Source organism: Grampus griseus (assembly GCF_964374135.1).
Source record: "Grampus griseus genome assembly, chromosome: 14".
Lineage (NCBI taxonomy): Eukaryota > Metazoa > Chordata > Mammalia > Artiodactyla > Delphinidae > Grampus > Grampus griseus.
The window spans coordinates 74,126,081-74,150,487 of NC_139008.1; the positions used below are offsets into that span (position 1 = coordinate 74,126,081).

General features: G+C 53.7%; 1 protein-coding gene across 3 annotated transcripts; it reads left to right on the forward strand.

Annotated features, from left to right (window-relative positions):
- The first annotated feature begins 12,258 nt into the window (after positions 1–12,258).
- Positions 12,259–24,406, forward strand: PCIF1 (phosphorylated CTD interacting factor 1). Of its 3 annotated transcripts, XM_082669796.1 has the most exons (17): positions 12,259–12,696; positions 14,432–14,698; positions 15,957–16,099; positions 16,191–16,315; positions 17,575–17,712; positions 17,890–18,020; positions 18,135–18,289; positions 18,943–19,090; positions 19,185–19,268; positions 19,528–19,627; positions 20,686–20,848; positions 21,556–21,728; positions 21,872–21,958; positions 22,044–22,228; positions 22,871–22,964; positions 23,057–23,232; positions 23,330–24,406. In XM_082669796.1, exons 3-17 carry the CDS (start codon positions 15,976–15,978, stop codon positions 23,559–23,561), a joined length of 2,115 nt encoding a protein of 704 aa, XP_082525922.1. In that variant the 5' UTR covers positions 12,259–12,696; positions 14,432–14,698; positions 15,957–15,975; the 3' UTR covers positions 23,562–24,406. The 3 variants fall into 3 exon arrangements, with proteins under 3 accessions (XP_082525922.1, XP_082525924.1, XP_082525923.1); XM_082669798.1 differs by lacking the exon at positions 12,259–12,696 and having other exon boundaries at positions 14,439–14,599; XM_082669797.1 differs by lacking the exons at positions 12,259–12,696; positions 14,432–14,698; positions 15,957–16,099 and having other exon boundaries at positions 16,258–16,315; positions 17,477–17,712.
- The last annotated feature ends 1 nt before the right edge of the window (position 24,407 follows it).

Here is a 24,407-nt window from a genome sequence, read left to right on the forward strand (position 1 = left end):
TCTCAGCTTTTTCCTTCTGCTCCAGCCACTGACTTTTTTTTTTTTTTTTTTTTTGCGGTACGCAGACCTCTCACTGTTGTGGCTGTAGAGCACAGGCTCCGGACGCGCAGGCTCAGCGGCCATGGCTCACAGGTCCAGCCGCTCCGCGGCATGTGGGATCTTCCCAGACCGGGGCACGAACCCGCGTCCCCTGCCTTGGCAGGCGGACTCTCAACCAGTGCGCCACCAGGGAAGCCCCCACACTGACTTTTTGGTTCCTTGAACATGCAAGTGAAATTCTTTGCTCAGGTCCTTTGTAGTTGCTGTTCCCTCTGGCTAGAATGCTTTTCCCTCTGATCCTCTCATGGCTTGGCTCCTTGTCATTTTGGTCTCGGCTTAAATGGCCCTTCTTCAGAGAGGCCTTCCCTGCCTACCTAGGAGTTAACTCCCAATCACATCAGCCTGGTTTATTTTCTTTATAGATCTTATTCCTATTTAATATTGGTTTATTGTCTGTCTCCGTGAGAGCTGGGATCTTGTTCACCACTTATTTCGGTGCTAAAACAGTGCCTGGTACAGATCAGGTACTGAGTATATATTTGCTGTGTGACTGAACTGGTTTTGGAGCCCTTGAGTATCTCCGGGGAGCAGGCGATACCTACACCACCCCGGGATTCTTTACCAGCTCCTGCCTCTGTGAGTTTCAGTCAGACTGACTCTAAGCATAGCCTTGACCTGGGCTGGCAGACGAGAAGGTATAGTCTCTGATCTTGATTTCAGGGACTTGCCTACTCAGCCTGCCCCTCTCTGTCACACGGATTTCCCCTCTCTCCCACAATTTGTGCCCCCGACCTCACACTTCAGAGTGACACTGTCAGATGTGCAGCCCCACGCGGAGTTTTGGCAGCCTTCCCTGAGTCCTCACCGCTTGGCCTGAAAGATGGAGCGATCAGAATCCCCAAATCCCTTTCCACTTTCACTCCTGGATATGAGAAGATAAGAGAAGCCTTCTCAGCCCTCAAAGTGACAGGAAAGAAATGATTTTCTAGCCTTTATTTTGCACCCAGCACAGTGATAGTGCAAAAAACCAGAATAGCAAAGCTGTTAAGTACTGTGGATCCAGGCAGACCTGGTTCAAATCCTGCTTCTGCCATTTTCTAAAGCAGAGGTCAGCAAGCTTTTCCTGTAAAGGGTGAGATAGTACATATTTTAGGCTTTGCAGGCCCTTTAATCTCTGTCACAGCTCCACTCCACTACTGTAGCATGAAAGAAGCCATAAACAATACTATAAGAAAGAGTATAGTTTGCCTATCCCTGTTCTAGAATAAATTAAAATAAATTAAAAAGTAAGTCTCTCTATGAGCCTCAGTTTCCACATCTGTAATGGGATGATCTAATACCTGCCTCCCTCCCTGGGTGGCAGACTTTGATGTCACAAAGTATAAAGTGCTGAATCTAGTACTTGGCACACCAAAGGGCTCAATAAATGTCTCTGGTTATTAGTATCAAGCAGTTGTTTGACAAACAAAAAGTGCTTTGCAAATAGGAACTCACCGAAACCTCAAAACATCCTGCAAAATAGGTACGTCATCATCCCCACTTTACAGATGTGGAAACTGAAGTCCAGAGAGGTGAAGTAATTAGCTCAAGTCAGTCTGGCTCCAGGGCCCACGCTCTTCACCACTTCAGTCTATCGTCTTTCTTTCTTTTTTTTTTTTTTGCGATACGCGGGCCTCTCACTGCTGTGGCCTCTCCCGTTGTGGAGCACAGGCTCCGGACGCGCAGGCTCAGCGGCCATGGCTCACGGGCCCAGCCGCTCCGCGGCATGTGGGATCTTCCCGGACCGGGGCACGAACCCACCTGTGTCCCCTGCGTCGGCAGGCGGACTCTCAACCACTGCGCCACCAGGGGAGCCCTGTCGTCTTTCTTTTTGAATGATCCCATTTAATCCTCACAGCCATCGCTCGAGGTAGCTAGTATTGTCCCTGTTTTGCACATTGAGATACTGAGGTACAGCAGGAGGAAGTAACTGGTCCCAGTAAATAAACACAGGCTCTACTGACCACAGTTTACCAAGTTGGATTTCTACCCAAGAAGTCAGCACTCGGATAGCCCAGCTCCCCGCTCCCTCTCCCTTTCTCCAGCTGTGTTTTCTTTGGACACTTGCATGGCTTGGAGAAGCTGCGTCAGCCCATCTCTCCTTCTGACCACTTCCCCACCCCCAAGGCCCACCCAAGCTACCCCTCAGGAAATGATCCCCCTCCCTCTCACTCTGCCTGAGCCCACGAGCCCCGCAGCCTGTGTGCGCGCTGCTCAGCGTGGGTGTGCCTGGGAACGTGTGATGGGGGCCCAATTGGAATGAGGGGAGGGGTGCATTGTGGGGGGAGCATATGTCAGATTGGGAGACCCTGATTACGTCTCTGCAAGCCACCTGTTTCCAGAACGCAGCTGGACAGAACTGCCCCCATGGAAACCAGACGTTTACCAAATGGACAGAGAGAAATAATGGACCAGGGCTTCCTGGGTTCAGCCAGGGTGGAGCTGTTGACTGCCTTTCTGTGACTTCTAAAACTTGGAGACCTGGTCTTTTGGTTTCTCCTTTTCTTTCCCATTTCCTCCTTTTTCAGGGGAAGGAGCTGGCCATTTGGGCCTCGAAGGCCCTTCCAGGTTTGAAACTCAAGAATTCTAACGCTTCTTGTGGGGTGCTGCTTCCCCAGCTCCTGGGTCCTTTGCACCCCATCCCCAGTACCTTTCCAGCTCAGCTCTGATGTTGACCTCGGGCAGCTCACTTATTCTCTCTGATTTCTTCTTCGTTTTCTTCATGCTGCACCTTCCTTTCAGTTTCTATGCTTCTTGCAGCCTGTGAACTGACTCTGAGTCACGGGGGCCTCTCTCTCCATGGTCCTCTAAGCCTCGTGCTCCGGCTCGCATTAGTCACTCGGCATGGGCTTCTCACCCTCTCGGCGATCTGAGGACATGCTGGAGGATCCACAGAAGTGCTATCTAGATGTTTGGAGTTCATAAGCCAGTAATAAAATTTCGTAGTACCTGAAGGGAGGGGACAAAAAGATGTGGTGACTTGTCCTTTTGCTAATAAGGATGGGCCACCTCTTCGGCCTAAGCTTGTCTATGTTTTTGCAGGGACTTCCTAAAGGTTGCAAGAAGCATCCTGAACATTACAGCATCTTGAATTTTTCCGAGATGCTCTAATACTACAGTCTCAGGGGCCCAACATACACAGGCTTTGATGTAACAAGGATGGCCAACTCCCCAGCTTTGAATCATGAGGACATTGCAGTCCCCCCACCCCCCAGCCTCCCTCCTCTTCCACCGAGCTAGATCTCTATTTTAGCCTCCCCACCTCTCGTCCTAATTCTGCTCCTCTCCCAGCGTTCTCCATCTCAGGGCATGACACCATCCTTCACCAAGATGCTCAAGTCAGAAATGTAGGCATTGGGAATTCAATGGTCCAGTGGTTAGGATTCCACACTTCCACTGCCAGGAGCCTGGGTTCTATCCCTGGTCAGGGCGCAGCCAAAAGAAAAAACAACAAAAAAACAGGCGTCATCCTTGCCTCCTTTTTTTCCCCTCCTACCTCATGTCAGCAAATGCTGGTGTCTCTAACTTCAAAAGGTGTCCCACATCTAAACACATCTCTCCATTTGCACCAACACCAGTCCAAGCTGTTTTCCTCTTTTCTCTGGACAACTCGCCTCATCTCCCCACCTCCCTATTGCTCCTATAGGTCTAGTTTCCCTGCACCAACCAAAGTGATCTTTAAAAAGTAGAAGTCGGGGCTTCCCTGGTGGCTTAGTGGTTAAGAGTCCGCCTGCCAATGCAGGGGACACGGGTTCGAGCACAGGAAGATCCCACATGCTGCAGAGCAGCTAAGCCCGTGCACCACAACTACTGAGCCTGCGCTCTAGAGCCCGTGAGCCACAACTACTGAGCCCGCGTGCCACAACTACTGAAGCCCGCGTGCCTAGAGCCGGTGCTCCGCAACAAGAGAAGCCACCGCAATGAGAAGCTCATGCACCACAGCGAAGGGTAGCCCCCGCTCGCTGCAACTAGAGAAAGCCCGTGCGCAGCAATGAAGACCAGTGCAGCCAAAAAATAATAAATTAATTAATTTAAAAAAAAAGTAGAAATCCATAGCGTGTTACTACCCTGCTCAAACCCCTCCTCCATTCTCTCCCCATCGCATGCAAAATAAAACTCGGACTCTGGCCATGACCCCCCAAAAACCCTAGGTGATCTAGCTCTTGCCTACCTTCCTCTCCAACTCCACCTTCTACCACTGTTTGGAACACACCAAATCCACTCAGTCTCAAGCTTTCCACAGACTCTTCCGTCTGCCAGAAACATCTTTGCACACAGACCTTTGCATGACTAGCTTCCTTCACTGACTCAGATCTCTACTCAAATGCCACCCCCACTGAGAGGCCCCCTCCGCATCATTACCTGTCCTTCTGTTTAATTCTTTATTGTCTGTTTCTTCCAGGAGACTGTCAGCTCCATGGGGGTAGGAGCCTGACACTTATTCATAGCTGTATCCCTAGTGCCCAGGGTCTGGTACCTGGAAAGTGGGTGGTTATTATCATCTGCAGACCCTCCAAAAGGAGGAGATTTTATCACCGACCGTGTGGCCCTGGCCTAACTCTCCCCTGAGCCTCTAAGCTCCCTGTGCTTCCTCCTGGCACCGCCAACCTCCTTGTATTTCCCCGGGGTTATCTGGAGCTGGTCTGCAGCCAGAAATGTCATAACTTTCCTAATCTCTTGAGAGGCCTGAACAATCCCTAAAGTCGTGGGAGGTGACCCATTAGGATCTCATCTGGCTGCGCAGAAATCAGGACCCCTGGACCCAACCCGCTCCCAGGCCCCTTCACCTCACATTCCAACAACCCATCTACTCTGGGACTGCGCGTGCCTTCTTGAGAGGTTTCTTGTTTCTCATCCCCAAGCCCCTATATTTCTTGGTGTGGGAGAGGCCGCTGGCCAGCTTGAGCTCCCTCTCGGTGAAGTCGGACAGAACTTCAGGCCGAAAATTAGATCACTGGCTCTCAACCCATCTGCACATTAGTAGCTTTTCAAGTAGGGAGGTTTCTGCTTCGTTTTGTTATGTTTTGAATACATATGCCTGGGCCGCAACCCACAAGATTCTGATTTAACTGGTCTGGGACGGAGCCAGGGCATCCATGGGTGTTTTTTTGTTTTTGTTTTTTATTAAAGAGGCGGATTTTGTTTTAAATTATTTATTTATGGCTGCGTTGGGTCTTCGTTGCTGGGTGGGCTTTCTCTAGTTGTGGCGAGCGGGGGCTACCCTTCGTTGCAGTGCGCGGGCTTCTCATTGTGGTGGCTTCTCTTGTTGCGGAGCATGGGCTCTAGGCATCCGGGCTTCAGTAGTTGTGGCACACGGGCTCAGTGGTTGTGGCGCATGGGCTTAGTTGCTCCACGGCATGTGGGATCTTCCCAGAGCAGGGCTCGAACCCGTGTCCCCTACATTGGCAGGTGGATTCTTAACCACAGCGCCACCAGGGAAGTCCCCGTGGGTGTTCTCAAGAAGTTCCTCAGCAGGGACTTCCCTGGCGGAGAGTGGTTAGGACTCCTTGCTTTCACTGCAGGGGACACGGGTTCGATCCCTGGTCGGGGAACTAAGATCCCGCAAGCCGCGTGGCGTGGCCAAAAAAAAAAATAATAGTAATAATAAATTTTAAAAAATAGTTCCTCAGCATGATATAATATAAAAGACTGACAATAATAAGTATTGGCGAGGACGTGGAGACATCAGAGCCCTCATACTTTGCTGCTGGGGATATAAAATGGTGCAGCTGCTTTGGAAAACATCTGGCAGTTTCTTAGAAAGTTAAACATAAATGTACTATATCTACAACAATTCCACTTCTAGGCGTTCACTCAACAGAAAGGAAAACATATGTTCACACAACACCTGTACATGAACGTTCACAGAAGCACAATTCATAATAGCTAAAAAGTGGAAACAATCCAAATGTCCATCAGCTGGTGAACAAATAAACAAAATATGGTCTATCTGTACAAGGGAATACTGTTCAGAAACAAAAAAGAATGAGCTACTGATAAATGCTAAAACCTGGATGAATCTCAAAAATACTGTTCAGAAACAAAAAAGAATGAGCTACTGATAAATGCTAAAACCTGGATGAATCTCAAAAATATTCTGCAAAGTGAAAGAACCAAGACATAAAAGCTACAGTTTGTATGATTTTTTTTTTTTTTTTGCCGTGCCGCACAGCTATGCAGGATGCGGGATCTTAGTTCCCTGACCAGGGAACCCGGGTCGCCTGCAGTGGAAGCGCAGAGTCCCAACCACTGGACCACCAGGGAAGTCCCTGTATGATTCCATTGATATGAAAGGTCCAGAAAAAGTCAAATCTATGGAGGCAGAGAGCAGATTAGTGGTTACCTGGGACTGGGGCGTGGAAAGAGGGGTTGACTGCAAACAGGAACAAGAGATCTTTTAGCAGGAGATGTTCTGAGTTGTGATGGTTGCACAACTGTGTAAATTTACCAAAAACCACCGAATTGCTATTTGAAACAAATAAATCTCATGGTATTTAAATTATACCCAAATAAAGGGTTGAGATCTCTGGGTTAGAAACCAAATGTTCTAGAAACCCCTCAGCTGGGGTTTCCGTTGGTGTCCTCCTCCCTCTCTAGGTCACTGTTTCCTCTGATCTCAGACTTTCAGGAAGTTGCCAGCTGACACCCTGGCTTCTTTTTTGGAGAAGTCTGGGATTTAATTCTGCAGACTCAGCTCGTATGGGTGTAAACATCCTGGCTCTTGGCCAGGCTGCCCGAAGTAGAAAAATGGGCTTCGGAGGGAGTGGGTGGGAGGGTGGAGGAGACCACCACTGGTGCCCCCCACCCCATCCTGAGATGACTGAAACACCACCTGGGGATGCTGGGCCCTAACCCAGAACAGGGACTGGATGTGGGTTCCCAGGCAGCGCTCAGACCGATTAGTTCTGCAAACATAACACACGTTTTCACACCTCCAGGCCTTGGCCATACCCTTCCCCCTTCCTTGCCCACCTGGAAAATCCTATTCTTCCAGCAAAATTCACCTCACTGTTATCTCTTCTGAAGCCTTCTCCTTTGCACACCTACTCCCCTGGTCGTCCCAGTAGAGCCTTTATCTCCCTGTAGCAGACGGTGTATTTATGTGTCTGCCTCCCCACTCCTCCGCGGGCTCCCTGAAGATGAAGAGCCTGTCTCAAGGTTCTGGGGCAGGCCTCAACACATATCGGGCAGTGAAGACATGGAAGGGGCCTCACGCCACATCAGACACTCTCTGGGCCATGGAGACCAGAGGAGGCGCCCCATTGCCCTCATCTATTCTTGGCTTAACTGGCTTCTCTCATCTGGTCCCAGAACGGCCAGAGAGCCACTCCCTGTGGAAACCACAGCTTGGGTGGCAGCCTGCTTCCAAAGCTTTCCTAGGGCCAGGCCCACTCGCCTTGGAAACTGCCTTAGTGATACTTCAACTGCAGAACAGGGTCTTGGGGCAGCTCAGGCTTGGCCTTGGTGGGGAGGAAAGCAACCTGGAACAGGGTCATGTTGGAGCCTCCCTTCCCCAACTGCCAGGACCTCAGGGCTTAAAATGTGTGGTTCTCTCTCAGCAGCTTCTTGCCGTAGTGCGAAAGAACAGGGAGGTGAAGGTATGTGGCACCCTGAGCCTGTATGTTTATGTTTCCGCTTTAACATGGAGATGGCTTTGTCCTGACTTGAGGCCAGGGTCCTCAGAAGCCCTGATAAGAGGCTCCCGCTGATGCCAGAAACTCGGCCTCTGTGCACCAGTGCCCAGTTGAATCTCGGAGACAGAGTTTGGGGTGAAGTAGAAAAGAATAGCTTTATTGCTTTGCCAGGCAAAGGGGGAAACAGTGGGCTCATGCCCCTCAAAACTGTGTGTCCCGGGCTTCCCTGGTGGCACAGTGGTTGAGAGTCTGCCTGCCGATGCAGGGGATGCGGGTTCGTGCCCCGGTCCGGGAAGATCTCACATGCCGCGGAGCGGCTGGGCCCATGAGCCATGGCCACTGAGCCTGTGCGTCCGGAGCCTGTGCTCCACAGCGGGAGAGGCCACAACAGTGAGAGGCCCGCGTGTGTCCCAACCTGGGAGGATTTGGTGAAGAGTTTTTTATAGCAATAGTTCAAAGGTGAGGTTGCTGATAAGGGTCAGGGTGCGTGCAGGGCCTGCGCTCCTTTAATCCGGCCTCAGGTGGTCTCCTCCTAATGAACTTCTCTGGTTCCTTTAAACTGGAATGAAGAATGCTAACATCTTCCATTTGTTGGGGGTTTAGTTTTATAAAGACCTCAAAAATATTATGTGTATCCCTTGAGGTGGAACAAGGACCCTGCCCCAAGGCTGCACTATTGTTTCTTTCTTTTTCTTTTTTTTAATAAAAAAAAATTTTTTTTAAAAACATGTAAAATCTTTTATGTTTTTATAAATTTATTTATTTAATTTATTTATTTTTGGCTGTGTTGGGTCTTTGTTGCTGTGCGTGGGCTTTCTCTAGTTGGGGCGAGTGGGGGCTACACTTCGTTGTGGTGCACGGGCTTCTCATTGCGGTGGCTTCTCTTGTTGTGGAGCACGGGCTCTAGGCGCGCGGGCTTCAGTTGTTGTGGCGCACGGGCTTAGTTGCTCCGCGGCATGTGGGATCTTCCCGGACCAGGGCTCGAACCTGTGTCCCCTGCATTGGCAGGCAGATTCTTAACCACGGCACCACCAGGGAAGCCTGATCACTATTGTTTCTTGACTGCTCCTCCCTTGCCTCTGCATCCCCTCTCTTTCCTAATTAGCTGTTTGAAAAGCTTCTATGCTCAGGAGCCCCACAGGGTCCTGCTTGGTTTCACGTCCAGGACTGGCTATGTCTGGAGGAGCTCTGCTTACCATCTCTCCCAACCTAGATCTGCTGTCTAGTGAGGCTTCTACAGAAAAGTTGATGGACTGCTTGAAAGCCCCAGGATGTTTGGTTGACCTGCTCAAACCCATCTTGGGAGTACACGACCCCAGGCTGCTGGCAGGGACTCTGCCACATTGTGCAACTCATGTTTTTCTTGGTGTCCCAAAGGGTGCTGCCTTGGTGTTCCCACCACAGAAACCAGAGCCTGGAATAGAGATGGGGATACCTGAAAAAGTCACTAAGACTTCAACCCAGTGTGGTCTGTCTGTGGTCAACAAATATTTATGGAGGCTTGGGCACAGTGCTGGGTCTGGGGACTGCAGGGGTGACAAGCCCTGTCCCCGCCCTTAAGCAGTCCACAGCCTCGTGGACGGAGAAAATGGACAAACACTGAGCACAGGCCATTAGGGGAATACAGAAGAGGAGACCTGACCTAGCCTAGCCTGGATTCAGGCAAGTTCAGGGAAGGCTGCCTGGTGGAGGCAACATCTCAGTTAAGATGAAGGCTGAATTAGGCAAAGGGGGAGGAAAAGTGAGAGCAAAGAGCATGTGCAAAGGCCCAGGGTCAAGTGAGAATGCGGCACATTTAGGGAAATTATAAGGATCACTGGGACCAAATGAAAGAGAGATGGTTTGAAGGTCCGGATTGTGAATAACATGAGTGTATGTAAAGTGCTTGGTGCAGCCCCTAGCAAACGCCCTGCCATAGTAGCTCTCATAACTATAGTCTTGGAAGCCAAGGTAAGGTTTGGGACTTTATTGTGCAGTCAGTGGGGAGACATTCAAGGGTTTTAAGGCCAGGGTGACTTGGTCAGATTTGCAGTATGACCAGACTTAAAGAGATCCCCGTGACTGCATGGTGGATTATGGACCACGAGAGAAGCAGGGCTGGAGGATCAGAAGACCGGTTTGGGGACTGATTTCCAAACCAGTAGTAATTCAGAAAAGAGGTACAGGGTGGGGGCTTCTAATATCCCCCAACAGTGGAGTAGAGAAATATACATTGGAAGACAGGATACAGCAATGAAAATTAACTATGGCTACATGCAACAACTTAGATGGGTCTTACAAGTGCAATGTTGAGCAAAAGAAGGGAAACACATATAATTCCATTTATATAAAGTTTGAGGAACAGGTGAAATGAAGGGATAGTCTTTAGGGATGCGTGCTTAGGCGGTAAAACTATAAAAGCATGGAAGTGATTATCGCAAAAGTAGTGGGAACAGTGATTACCCTGTGCTTCGCAATATCTTGACCTGAGTGACATTTACCACATTCACTCTGTGACAAATCATCTACCTTTCTGTTTTGTGTGCCTTCCTGCATGTGTACTATTTAAAAAAAATATTTATTTATTTATTTGGCTGTACCAGGTCTTAGTTGCGGCATGAGGGATCTAGTTCCCTGACCAGGGATTGAACCCCGGGCCCCCTGCATTGAGAGAAGCGCAGAGTCTTAACGACTGGACCACCAGGGAAGTCCCTATGTGTACTATTCTTCACAAGAAAAAGATTTTTAAAATAATGCTTGCTCTACGTAGTAGAGCTTGCTCTAAGTAGTAGAAATGATAGAGAGAAGGGATGAGGATATAATGGGAAGAACAAGTTTGGGGACGCAAAGAAAGTGAAGAGCAGTGTTTAACGCTCTGAAGTAGAGAAACCTACAAGACGTTGAAGTGGAAGTGTCCAGGACCACCATGTGAGCTCAGACAAGTCACTTGCCCCGAGTCCAGATTCCCTTCTCCACAAGAGAGAGAAGCAGTGTGGTTTTAGGGAATCAGCCTTAGGTTTTGGTGTTAAAACCTGAGCTTAAAATCCCAGTTCTCTTATTTCATGGCTGTGAACCTGGACAATCATTTCACCCCTGCCCCCTCCCCCAGCTTCAGTTTCCTCATGTGTAGATTTGATCTAATCTTTTCTACTCTCAGGGTTCAGAGAGGACAGATTAGGATAGGCACTCGGGAAGTTTGATGCTTTGATAATAAGAGAATCTGAACAAGGAATGAAAAAATACTTTGAAAACATGAAGGCACGAACATGTAACCATCACTATATGATTTTTACACTCCAGTGTTAATAAGAACCAGCTAGTGAGCTTGTAAAACTGGGCATTCTGTAAGTCTAGAGTGACCATATAATTTATTGTCCAACCAGGGCCCTTTTGAGAAAGGAAGCCATTTTAATAATTATGCCAGGACAACAGACATAAATCAAGACTGTCTCAGGCAAAGCAGGACATGTGGTTCCCCTGTCTGAGGTGGGGACCCTGCATCTGATGGCCTGTCAAGCCTATCAGGTGAACTGTATGCACTGTGAGGGCAGGATCGCTGCACCTGCTGTGCCTACAAGGAGCTGGTTTATTTCCAGAGGTCTCAGATCTACATGGAGCAAGCCTCAAACCCCGTGAGGTGATAAGAGCTAACATCTGTGTCAGTTGCTGTGCTGAGTAGTTCCACAGGCAGCATCCCAGTTAATTCTCACCAAACCTTGATGAGGTAGGCAGCCTTATCCTCCATTAGAGGAAACTAAAGCGTAAAGCGGTTAAGCAACTCCTTCAAGGCCACACATCTACATCTCGGGTGGAGGAGGAGTTTGAACCCAGTCAGACTGATGGGAACCCTAGTTCTTAATTACTGTTCACACTACTGCATCGGGTTTGCTGGCACTCCCCCAACCCCACCAAGCTGCTGGGACCAGGCACCACGGACAGGAGCGGAGGCCCGGCTGGGGTATCTGCAGCCTCAGGCTCTACGTGGGAAGCGCAAGTCGAACAGCAGGTGGCAAGCCTGTCTTCCTAAGCTATCACTGGGAGGTCGGCTTACTGGGGAGGCCAGAGGGAGGTGGAGCTAGTGAGTCGCCTGCTCACCTCTACCAAAGAATCCTACAGGGAGCCAGGGACCTGGCGACTGCCATTCTCCTGCTGGGTTAACTTTTGTGGCCGGCCTGAGGTCTCAGGTTTTGCACTGCAACTAGCAACCACTGATATCAGTGTTGGAAAGCCCTCTGATGCATTTAGTTTATAATTTCCCAACTTTGCCAAAAGCCATCTTTATTATATGTCTCTCAGGGCTATTTTGAGTTTCTTCTACTCAGGGGCTCTTCGAACTTATGCAGCCTCATTGGGGGAGAAAGTTCGATGTGCATGCAGCCTGCATATAAGAAATGGCTGGAAAACATTCCGGACTATGGTCCAAAGACGACAAGCGACTGCCCGGAAGTGGCGGAGCCGCGCCGCAGGCAAGACCCAGGTCCTCTGTACGTCCAGAGATTACGTCACCAGGACTCCGCCCCCAGGTGGGCGTCTGGGCCTAGCCCCCGCAGGTTTCAAGCCCGCTCCGCGCCCCCTGGTGCGCACACTCAGCTCGACTGCCAGCGCACCGCCCACTCAGGTCCTGGGGCCCCAGCGGGTGTGCTTGCGGGGGAAACTGAGGCAGGGAGCGTGCTCGTGGGTTCATTCCTGCCTCAGTCCACACCCCAGGGCCCGCAAAGCTGCCTCCCGCTCCTCAGACCCGCATGAACAGCAGGGAAGGACGGCAGGAAGGGGAGGGGGCCCACAGCAAGCGAGGTCTGAAGAGTCGGCCTGTCCTGCCACACTCAAGATGGCGGCGCGGCAGCGGCGAGGTCCCTCAGAGGCGGTACCAGCGCATGCGCAGCGCGGAGTCCCGGCCCGGGACACAAGATGGCGGCAGCGGCGTTGGGGAGGGCGAGGCGGAGGCGGCAAAACGGGCGGTCGAGCAGAACGTGTAGTCGCGTCCCCTCGAGTCCGCTGCGGGCAGGTAAGAGCCCCAGGAAGCCATAGTCCCGCCGCGAGCCGCGCCAGGGTCCGGGGTCCGAAGCCAGGCGGCGGTGGCCCCCTCCGGCGCTTTCCGCTCGAGGCTACCGCTTGCCCCGTCTCTGCCGCCGCCGCCATCTTAGGCCCACTGGGGGGCGGCCGGGCCGGTGACCTGGATGAGGGAGTTGGGTCCGGGGAGCGCGGGCGGACCGGTCTTTAGAGCCCCTCCGCCGCTGCCGCCGCCACCGCCTTTGTGTCGGTCTCCGACTCTGAGTCGCCTCAGCCCGGGGGCGGGAGCGCGCGGCGGGGCGGGGGGCGGAGCCCGGGAGATGGGCTGGCGCGCGCGCGCCAAACAGCCCGCCCCCGCTGGCGGGTAGGGGGAAGGTGCGCGCGCGGCGGGGGTTGGGCCCTCCCCTCCATCGCGCGCCCCCCCGCGCCTGCGCACTTTGGAAGCCCTTTGCTCCCTATTGGGCCGGAGTATTCTGATTGGTGCGTTACTGAAATGATCCCGCCCCGTCTTCCTCCAATCCTGGAGTCGGACTCTCTCTTCCTTGTGGTGTGTTCCTCGGGTTCCGCAGATACGCTTGTTTATCCTTAAGCTGTTGGGCCCTTGTCGAGCTGCGGTGTGCGCGGGGGCCGGGAAGCCACAGGATAAATAAAAACTTTTCCTTAGTAATAGCAGTTATCTCTTACTTGCAGAGATAACTTGCACTTAGTACAGTGTGCTTAGCTCTACGCATCGAGACCGTAGAGGTTGAGTAATTCTGGTTCTAATTCGGAAAGTGGCAGAAGCTTCTGGAACCGGGGTCTGTGCAAACCCAGGGTTGATGCAGCACCGACCTGCTGCATCCAGATCACCTGGGAAATTAAAAAACTTTTTAATCATAAAAAAGTTGGTAAAGATTTGAAGTGGTGTAAAGTGAGATTAGTCACCCAGTCTCCCAATCCCACTCTTGAGCTGTGTTTAAAAGATACAGATTCTTGTGTATCTCCCCTCCCCATCTCTACGATGTGGAGTGAGCGACAGGAATCTGAGGGTTTTTTTTAACAAGTTCCCTGGTGGTTCTGATGCACAGCTGGTTTTGGAGACACTGCAGAGTCCCCACTTGGCCTCACTAAGCTGTGCTGCTGGTCCCTCCTCTGCATAGTTCACCTGCTTGGTGCATCAGTATCACACAGTATTTCTTGGGGAAAATATTTCAGTGAAGGTGAACACGCTGTGTTATACAATGCATTGGCATGGATTATTATTATTTTTAAAATTAAAGACCTGATTCAAAGAAATGTGTTTTTCCCTCACTGTGGGTGGCTTGGGACCGTGCCCACTCCCAACCTGTGATACGTATGTTGTTCACTTTCGTCTTAGGGGTGCTGTGGTTGGCCAGACCAGCTACATAATTTGTGACATCAAATGTACAAATGAGAACACAGGCCCCTTGTTAAAAGTTTATGAAAGATGTGAAGACCGTGACAGCAGAGCATTAAACCAGTCTCAGGGCCCTTTTCAACTCAGGGTCCCGTGGGACGGTGCAGGCTGCAAGTCTGTGAGTGTGAACCTGTTGGTTGGGAAGCTTGAGAAGTACCGTTTTCATCCCCTGAATCCTCAGATCTCCCACAGAGTGTCCCGCCCTGTCCTGGGGGCTTCCGCCGTGCCCTGTGTCATTGCCCCTCTTGTTCTTGTCCCTGTTCTGCAGCATTTCACAGGTCTGTGACTCTCTTTTCTTCCCTTTGCTCTGCAGTTGCTGATGCAAGGAATCCCCTGGGCTCCCGTCCACTCCACTGCTGACCAGCCCACACGCCTGCACTGCACGCTTTCCTGCAGGCCTCCCCACTGCCTCTGTGGGACCAGGGGGTCCATCTGGCCGGAGAAGAAAGCCCTCTCATGCTAGCGTTGCAGACCCCAGAGGGTGAGAGAAAGAGGGACCTTGTTCAGCCTTGAGACCTGTGGGTCCGCCCCGAGGCACCGGGAATTCCTCTTCCCCAGAGGACCAAGGCATCTCCCCTTGGTCAGTGGTTCCAAACCTTTTTATCCTGGCCCCCTTTTGTTGTATGTGTGTTCTCTTGTTCCCTGCATTTTTATCTGCCAAACTGTACAGACAAAGTAACCGTTCATTTTCCCCTTTCCAAATTAACAAAGATGTCTGTGACTGGGTGTACAATAAAATCAACAAGCCAGTGATCGCTATGATGTCGCCATCAACCGTCAGAGCTTCTGATTGTCATGAGATAATCAATGTGACAGCAGTCAGTTGATAAAATTTCAGTAGCAAAGATAACCAGTGTTTAAATGTGCCTTTGTGGTCTTTTTGTGGGTAAATGTTTGATTTCTTTTGGGTGTTGTGACATTGAAAACAACTTTAGGAGCACCAGGCTGACCTCAGTTGGCCCCTAGGAGTCTGACAGCCAGGTTGGGAACCACTTTGGCCATTGAGGCTTGTGCTGGGTGTGCTTTGGGTGGGGTAGTTAGGAATACAAATCAGAAGGAGCTGACCTTCTTCCTGGTGTTTAAAGTATGTTTTCACCTGGGGATTATGAAGGACTGAACTCGGTATTCCTTCTCAGTCCTACTGGTTCTTCCTGCTCTGTAGTGTAGAACAAGGCATCTAATTAGATGCCATGCCCCTTCCTGGGCTGTGCTGTGTTCCAGTTAGATTTTACTGGATAGGAAAAGGAAAGAGGAGCAGTTACTATTTCTTCTTATGGTAACAGCTTCTCAAGGGCAGACTCTGTTCTGTCTTGTCTACCACTGTTGGTGCTTTGTAAACATTGGCAGAATGAATACAGCTCCTGCTGGGTCCAGGTGCCATGCTGAGCACTGGAGAGAGCTGAACTGTACCCAGTACTGAGGCCTGGGAGTTCTGACAGTCTAATGGGGAGACAAACCAAGTTAATGGACCAGACTATTTGAGTGCTACAATCCTACAATCCTAGGACTCTGATCACCTAGCCTGGGGAAGGGAGGATCAAGGAAGGGTCCCTGGAGGATGTGGACCTAGTGGCAAGCCAGGCAGAGAAGCGGGGAAAGAGTATTCCAGGCCAAAAGAGCAACGGGAGTGCACCCATTTACAGTTGAGGGAACTGCAACTTAGAGCTGAGGGCTCCTGTGGCACAAGGCTGGCCGTCCAGGAAGGGACTGGATTGGTTTCTCCACATGTGCAGGTGGTCACTGGGGCCCTTGTGGATTGTAACTGGGGTGCAGTGCGGGGGTGGAACTGACCTCCATGCCCTGCTGGCCCTGACACCCTTCGGTCCTCTGTGTGGCAGGTCCGGTGTGGGTGCTGAGATGGCCAATGAGAATCACGGCAGCCCCCGGGAGGAAGCATCCTTGTTGAGTCACTCCCCAGGCACCTCCAATCAGAGCCAGCCCTGTTCTCCAAAGCCCGTCCGCCTGGTGCAGGACCTCCCAGGTACTGGCGAGGGGCAGTGGTTGGGTGGTGGGGTAGGAAGGGTGCCTGGAAAGCAGTCTTGACCCTGGCTGGGCTCCGTGCTTGCTTGCAGAGGAGCTGGTGCACGCTGGCTGGGAGAAGTGCTGGAGCAGAAGGGAGAACCGTCCCTACTACTTCAACCGGTTCACCAACCAGTCCCTGTGGGAGATGCCCGTGCTGGGCCAGCACGATGTGATTGTGAGTGCCGGCCTCAGGCAGGGGTCTTGGCGGCTTCTGGCATCTGGGCCTTCCCCAAATGTACCCAGAGCAGCTATTATGTACCTAGCCCTGTGTCAGGACCTGGGGACACAATGCCAAGCAAGACAGACACAATCCTGCCCTCATGGAACCTATACTTCAGTAGGAGAGACTGACACCTAGAAAGATGATTGTAGTGTACGATGCTGAATTCGTACTGCATGTTGGGCACTGTGCCTGTGATGTGGTTGTTAACAAGATAGACCTGGTCCTGCCTCTGCATGCTCAGGGGACAGTCTACTGGAGGGGCCAGGAGGATTACAGTATAGCACCTGCGTGAAGAATTGTGTCAGAGTACAGCCGGGATCCTTAGCGGGTCTGGGGAAGGGAAGGGGACAGGGAAGGCTTCTCTGTGAACCAGCGTTTAAGGTGAGAAGGTAGGCTGAGTGAAGTCGGGTGCGGGGAGGAGCACTGTCTGGGAACTGGAATGTCCACGTGATGGGGACGTGGGGGCACGGGCTGTCTGGCGGGAATGTGGGCTTTTGGATTGCCGTCAGTTGGGGCAGCCTTTCTTGGCACGATCCACCCCCATGTTGCAGATGAAGACACAGGCTCAGAGGGGGGAAGTGACTGGCTCAAGACCTCAAGCCAGTAAGAGGCAGAGCAGGACTCGCACCTGAGGGATTTCAGGGCTAGGCCCTGCTGCCCACCATCACACACATACCCTCGGTGTCTTCAAAAGACTTCCCAGAGTCTCTTGAGTTTTCCCTTTATTCCTAATTTTCATTCTAGTTCTTTTTTCTTTTTTCTGGCCGCTCTGAGCGGCTTGCGGAATCTTTAGTTCCCCCACCAGGTGTTGAACCTGCGCTCTCAGCAGTGAAAGCTCGGAGTCCTAACCACCGGACTGCCAGTGGAGTCCCCCATTCTGGTTCTTAAGGAGAAGCAGCTAACATGTACTGGGCACTGATCCCATGCCAGATGTCATGTTAAACTGGTCCTTTAATCACCTTTTCAGTGGCGAGGTCGGTCTCAGCTTGGCTGTTCTGAAGGTGAGGGAATTAGGAAGGGGAAGCACTCCCCCGGGGTGCACAGTCGCAAGGAGCAGGCAGGAGTGGAGCCGAGCGTCCCTCCCGCATCCCAGCCCCTCTGCTCTTCTCCAAGGAGTGGGAGCGGGGGCGCAGGAGGCGTCAGGCCTCCGCAGTACTGGGACTCCTAAGCCGCTGGCCCTGGTTGCAACTCTGCTGGTCTCCCTCCACCAGTCGGACCCTTTGGGGCTGAATGCGACCCCCCTGCCCCAAGACTCAAGCTTGGTGGAAACCCCCCCGGCTGAGAACAAGCCCCGAAAGCGGCAGCTCTCGGAAGAGCAGCCCAGTGGCAATGGCGTGAAGAAGCCCAAGGTGAGTGTGTGTGGACTCAGGAGCTGGCTGGGCCGTGGCAGCCCAGTCAGGTGCCCTGTGAGTGCTGAGCATCGGCAGACTGGTCAGGAGGGGGCCCGGGGCGCAGCTCACCAGGTGCACACGGCGTTGGCGCGTGGGCCAGCTCTCCTGACCTGGCGCCTTTGACTCTTGCTCCAGATTGACATCCCCATGACACCCACGGGCCCGTCAGTGCCCAGCTCCCCCAGCATCCCAGGAACCCCAACCCTGAAGATTTGGGGGACATCCCCTGAAGATAAACAGCAGGCAGCTCTCCTCCGACCCACTGAGTGAGTCCCTGCTGATTGGCTTGGGAGTGCCGATCACCGATGGTCGGCCTGCCTGGGACTGTGGGGTGGCAGGCAGGGCATCCCTTTCCTCATTGCTCCCGTCTGTGCCCCAAGGGTGTACTGGGATCTCGACATTCAGACCAACGCTGTCATCAAGCACCGGGGGCCATCAGAGGTGCTGCCTCCGCATCCTGAGGTGGAGCTGCTCCGTTCCCAGCTCATCCTGAAGCTTCGGCAGCACTACCGGGAGCTGTGCCAGCAGCGAGAGGGTAACTGCCTCCTGGGCCCCAGCTTCCTTTGCTTCCATCCACCGTTAGCAAGAGCTAGGGCTTGGCCAGTGGAGCCCAGTGGTTGAGCGTGTGCTGTGGAGGGGTCCCGGCTCCACTAACCACTGGCTCTGTGACCTCGGGTTTATCGATTAACTTCTCTGCTCTTGAGTTTCCTCATCTGTAAGATAGCGACAGTAACAGTGCCTACATGAAGGGTGGCTGGGATCAGTAACGCCCAAACAACAAAACCAATCATTAACACTTCCAGTGCTCACTGTTTGCCAGGCACTGTTCGAAGCCTTGTCATGTATCTGTAAAAGGGCATAAAAACCCGAGCACCTGTACCTCACAGCATTACTACAAGGAGTAAATGCGTAATAAACTGTAGCTTTTATTAAGTAGCAGGTAAGCCTGCTTAACTTGGCTGAAATATAGAATCCCTCCCTCCCCTCTGTTACCCTTTGTAACACCCTTTGTAAAACTAGCAATTCTCAGAATACTCTGGGAAATGTTGCCTAGGACTAAGCTCCTGACATAACAGGGGCTGTCTTGTTTACTGTTGCACCTCCAGTGCCCATGCCATGCCTCCTGTGCCGGTTGGCATGGAGCCCGCTGACTCAATCCAGACTTTCATCAGCTCTCCCGTCCCACAGGCATCGAGCCCCCCCGGGAATCCTTCAACCGCTGGATGTTGGAGCGCAAGGTCGTGGACAAAGGCTCTGATCCTCTGTTGCCGAGCAACTGCGAACCGGTCGTGTCACCTTCCATGTTTCGCGAAATCATGAATGACATTCCCATCAGGTACAGCCCCGCAGCTGCGGCCGACCCCGGCAACTTGGTTTGTGTGCCCAGGCCGGTATAGAAGGGCTCTAACTCTGCCTGCTCTCTAACCCAGGTTATCCCGAATCAAGTTCCGGGAGGAAGCCAAGCGTCTGCTCTTCAAATACGCAGAGGCTGCCAGGCGGCTCATCGAGTCCAGGTTTGGCTCCGTCTCGTGACCCTGGCACAAGGGGGCTCTGAGCAGAGTGGGGGAGGAGGGCACAGGCCATTTGGCCCACTCTCAGGGCCCTGTCCTTGCGCTTGGCGGCAGGAGTGGGGCCAGCTCCCAAAGGCAGAACAAGGGTCATGATGTCAGCCTGGGTTTGATGCCCAAATGCCAGTGGAAGTAGGATGGGAGGAGGAGGGAGGGTGGAGCAGACGCTCAACAGCCGGCCCCTTTATGTACCCTCAACTGGCAGGAGTGCATCTCCCGACAGCAGGAAGGTGGTCAAGTGGAACGTGGAGGATACCTTCAGCTGGCTGCGGAAGGACCACTCCGCCTCCAAGGAGGACTATATGGTGAGTGGCCGCAGCCGGAAGGCCAGCGGTGGAAAGGCTCTGTGGCCACCGTCTTCGAGAAGCCCACTCTGCCTGCCGAGGCTGGGCGGGCCCCCCGTCAGCCTTCTGTACAGTAGTACAGTGGACCTTCGACAGTCATCAGTCCCCAGACTCACATCTGAAGATGTTCCTCTAGGCTCCTGGCTTTCTCCCAGAGAACATTTCCGTTCGCGTTCTTAATAGAATCCTGTGCTTGGCCACACACCATAAGTAGCTGCCTTTTCAACTTAATGAATGTTCAACACCTCCCTTTAGATTTTTGGAAACAGATCGACAAACTGCCTTTTCTTGGGTGTGTGTGGCCCTATTTCAGTTAAGAGCTACTACCACATTCAATCGCCCACTTTAATGTCTTCAAAACAATTCTGTTTTCTGGCCCAAACCCATCACTTCTTTAACTCTCCACCAGCACTAGCAACGGGCTTTCTTTTCAGGACCATTTTTCACAAGAGACAAGGTTTCGCACTTCACGATAGTAACTGTGTACTTGACACGTAGAGAGTGACAAAGGTAGGTGTACTCACTAGCCAGAGTGACTCACTTTCACCCATCACTTTGACACGTGCAATTCAGTATAATTACAAATTGCTAAAAGCTCAAATTGCAAATCTGCAGTGACCACAGGGCCCCTGTCTTACAACAGTCTTTCTCCCCGTAGACTGCAAATGCCTTATAAGCAGGGATTGTGCCTGGTTTGTCTGTTTCCCCAGCAAGTATCAAGGGATTTGGCCCAGTGTAACCCCAACAATAAGTGCTGGCATTTATCGGACACTTACTGTATGCCAGGAGCTTGGCAAGCCCTTAATGGGAATGATCGCATTTAATATTCAAACTGCCCTGTTAGGTAAGTATTTTGTGTTCCCTTAGCAGCTGAGGAATAAGATTCACAGATGCTGAGGGATTTGTCCAAGTGACACAGCTAGTAAGTAGCAGAGCCTGTTTCGGAACGAGGACCGTTGGAATCTAACAGCCCTCCCCAGCCCGCCCACCAGAGCCCTGATCAGGAGTGTCTCCTCCAGGATCGCCTGGAGCATCTGCGGAGGCAGTGTGGCCCCCACGTCTCGGCCGCAGCCAAGGACTCCGTGGAGGGTATCTGCAGTAAGATCTACCACATCTCTCTGGAGTACGTCAAACGGATCCGAGAGAAGCACCTTGCCATTCTCAAGGAAAACAACATCCCAGGTAAGGCGCCAGGTGGCGAGGAGCCAGCTGTGACGCCACCAACTCGGTATCCCGGGCCCTGACAAAGGGACAAGTGAGGCTGAGCCTCAAGGCCGCCAGCTGGTTTGGGGAAGCCTGTTTCTCCTGGCAGCGCTTGGGGCGAGACATGCTGTGGCCTTCGGCTCTGGGGTTTTAGCACTCCTCTGGGAAACAGAAGAAGGGATGAGAAAGGGAGAGCCGGAGGAGGGAGAGCGAGACAGGCCAGGGATAAGTAGTCAGGTGGACCTGCTTCACATCCGTTCTCTGCAAGCCTCACTGAGGTGAGACACCTGGCCACAGGAGCGTGTGAGGATTCCCTGGGAACTAAAGTGCTGGGCCCCAAAAGATCCCTAAATAAGGTATTGTGACTATGATGACGAAGCAGTGCAGGTCTCATACTTCTGCCTGGCAACAAACCCACAGCTTGGCTACCAGGCCCCAAGGCATGGTGGCCCGGGGGCCCGAGTCAGTACGGAGCGTGTTGACGTGGGCCACTGGTTCTCGCGCCTGCCAGTTGCCTAGCTGTTTCCTTCGTTACCGAACTGTCTGAGCTGCAGTTTGCTCCTCCACAGGGTGAGACTTACCGCCCTTGGTTACTGGGCTGCGCGTGTGAAGCGCCTGGCCCTCGGTAGGCACTGAGGCTGTCCAGGGTGAGAGTTGGCGGCCCCTCACTCTTCTCCTGCCCACAGAGGAGGTGGAGGCCCCCGAGGTGGAGCCCCGCCTGGTGTACTGCTATCCAGTACGGCTGGCCGTGTCTGCACCTCCCATGCCCAGCGTGGAAATGCACGTGGAGAATAACGTGGTCTGCATCCGGTATAAGGGCGAGATGGTCAAGGTCAGCCGCAACTACTTCAGCAAGCTGGTAAGAGCTGGGGGGTGGGGGAGGCAGGTGCCCCAGGAGGGGGGGTGTGAAGGGCTGATCTTTCTGGACCTGGAGTCCTCTGCAGGAGGCAGTGACGAGGGAGGGAAGGGCTGCTGCTGAAGCCCCTGCTTTCTGTCCTACAGTGGCTCCTTTACCGCTACAGCTGCATCGACGATTCTGCCTTTGAGAGGTTCCTGCCCCGAGTCTGGTGTCTTCTCCGCCGGTACCAGGTACGGGTCTGGGGCAGCTGGAGTGGGGGCTCCTCTGGAGCGGGGGGAGGCTGCGCCCCAGAGGCTGAGCGCCGCTGCTCTGCAGATGATGTTCGGCGTGGGCCTCTACGAGGGGACAGGCCTGCAGGGGTCGCTGCCCGTGCACGTCTTCGAGGCCCTCCACCGGCTTTTCGGCGTCAGCTTTGAGTGCTTCGCCTCACCCCTCAACTGCTACTTTCGCCAGTACTGCTCCGCCTTCCCCGACACGGACGGCTACTTCGGCTCCCGCGGGTGAGGGTCCGGGCCCGGTGGGTTCCCGCTTGCCCAGGCAGCCATCCTCCAGAGCACAGAGCCCACCTGGGTCAGCTGCTCCCCGAGGCTTGAGGGCTTTGGAGCTGGGCAGTCTGGGGTGGAATCCCTGCCCCGCCCCCACCCCCCCAGCTGTGTGACCTGGGACATGTGGCTCAGTGTCTGGGAGCCTGTGCCACGCCCTCACCCAGCCTGTGCTCTCAAGAGAATTAGCCCAGGTGTGGAGCAGCAGCGCCTGGTTCCGGGGAGTGAGAGGTGTGGCGGGGGCCTGGGGGTGCGGATGGATGAGAGAGGCAGCTGCCGCCCGGCTAGCAAGAGGGCAAGCTCAGCAGCAGGGGATTCCTGGGTGTGGCTCGTGCTGTGGTGGCACTGGGATCAGAACTGGACTGGGGCTCCAGCTCCTCCACTAACCAGTTCAGTGAACTTGGGTCACCAAGCCTGAGCCTCTGTGTCCTCATCCATTCAACAGAGATGGCCACGCCTTATCCCAGAATTAGGGTGACTCGTGGCCTCTGGCCTGCCCAGAGCCATCTCTCCAACGTGGCTGCCTACACGTGGGGGCAGCGCCTGTGTTTGGTGGAGGGACTGGGTCCTGGGACCTGAAATGCTCGCCTCTGTCCCCAGGCCCTGCCTGGACTTCTCCCCGCTGAGTGGTTCCTTCGAGGCCAACCCTCCCTTCTGCGAGGAGCTCATGGATGCCATGGTCTCTCACTTTGAGGTGGGTGTGTCGCCACGGGTGGGGGGCGGCGAGCAAGATGGCCGGCTGCTGGAGGGCCAGGCCCTGATGGCCACCGTGGGCCCCTCCCACAGAAACTGCTCGAGAGCTCGCCAGAGCCCCTGTCCTTCATCGTGTTCATCCCCGAGTGGCGGGAACCCCCGACCCCAGCGCTCACCCGCATGGAGCAGAGCCGCTTCAAGCGCCACCAGCTGGTCCTGCCCGCCTTCGAGCACGAGTACCGCAGCGGCTCCCAGCATGTCTGCAAGAAGTGGGTGCTGGGCGGGCGGGGCAGGGGGGCTGGGCTGCTGGGCAGGGCTGACCAGGCCGGGCCGGGCCCCTCCCTGAGCCGCTGCCTCTGCCCGCAGGGAGGAAATGCACTACAAGGCTGTCCACAGCACGGCCGTGCTCTTCCTACAGAACGACCCTGGATTTGCCAAGTGGGGGCCAACGCCTGAGCGGCTGCAGGAGTTGAGCGCCGCCTACCGGCAGTCGGGCCGCAGCCATGGCTCTGTCGGCTCCTCGTCGTCCTCCTCGGAGGCCAAGGACAGGGACTCAGGCCGCGAGCAGGGCCCCAGCCGGGAGCCTCACTCCACTTAACACATCCTGCGGGGAGGAGGAGCCCCAGGGTGCTGGTCTGGACTGCTGGCGCTCAGGCCTCCTGGGGCTGAGTGGATCCCAGGACCCTCCTTCTGGGGTGGCAGCAGGACCCAGACTGCCAATGACATAGGAAGATTACAGCTCTGTCAGGGCTTCCCCTCCCTGCCCGCATCCCCCCAACCTCCCACCTCAAACTCACTCCAAGTCCCCTGTAAATAGGCCCCACGCCTTCCCTTCCTTCCTGGCCCCCATCGTGTTGCCACCTTGTTTCATTTGTAAAAGGAAATACAGAACCACCTCCCCCCCTCAAGAATGTGTGAGGGTCTTGAGGGCAGAGAAGGCTGAGGAACCTGGAGCGACTTCTGGGACCACAGTCCGCTACATCCAGGCTCACCTTCTCATGAGCCCTGGGCCCGCACACCCAACCGAGGGCTCCGGTATCTTACTAACTTCTCATCCTGTCGTCCCCACACCTGGGTCCCTGGTGGCCTCCGCCTACGTCCAGGAGGTCTGAAGGGTCCAGAGCCCTCCCTGCATCAATAATCTGCAAGCCCCAAACTCCCACAGCTGGTATCAGCTTCACTGATCCCTCTGGGGAGCAGAGGGCAGGTAGCTGTGTTGAGGCAGAAACCTAGATGCCTGCTGGCCCTGGAGCCAGCACAGTGAGTGGGCAGCCAGCTGTGTTTTCCAGTCAAGGGTCAGGAGGAAGAGCAGGTCCAGAGGCACCTGGTCGGGGCATGTGGCCTCTGCAGGCACCTGGCTGTGCTCTGAGGACCTCTAGGCAAGGAGCCAGTGCTCCCCCGAGCAGGGGGAGGAGGCAGGGTCTGAAGGTGCTCAGTGGGGCTT

Coding starts and splice junctions, on each gene's coding strand:
- PCIF1 (XM_082669796.1), top strand. CDS start 15,976: ATGGCCAATGAGAATCACGGCAGCCCCCGGGAGGAAGCATCCTTGTTG. Junction 18,021..18,134: donor GCTCTCCTCCGACCCACTGA/GTGAGTCCCTGC, acceptor CTGTGCCCCAAG/GGTGTACTGGGATCTCGACA. Junction 19,628..20,685: donor CCTCCAAGGAGGACTATATG/GTGAGTGGCCGC, acceptor TGTCTCCTCCAG/GATCGCCTGGAGCATCTGCG.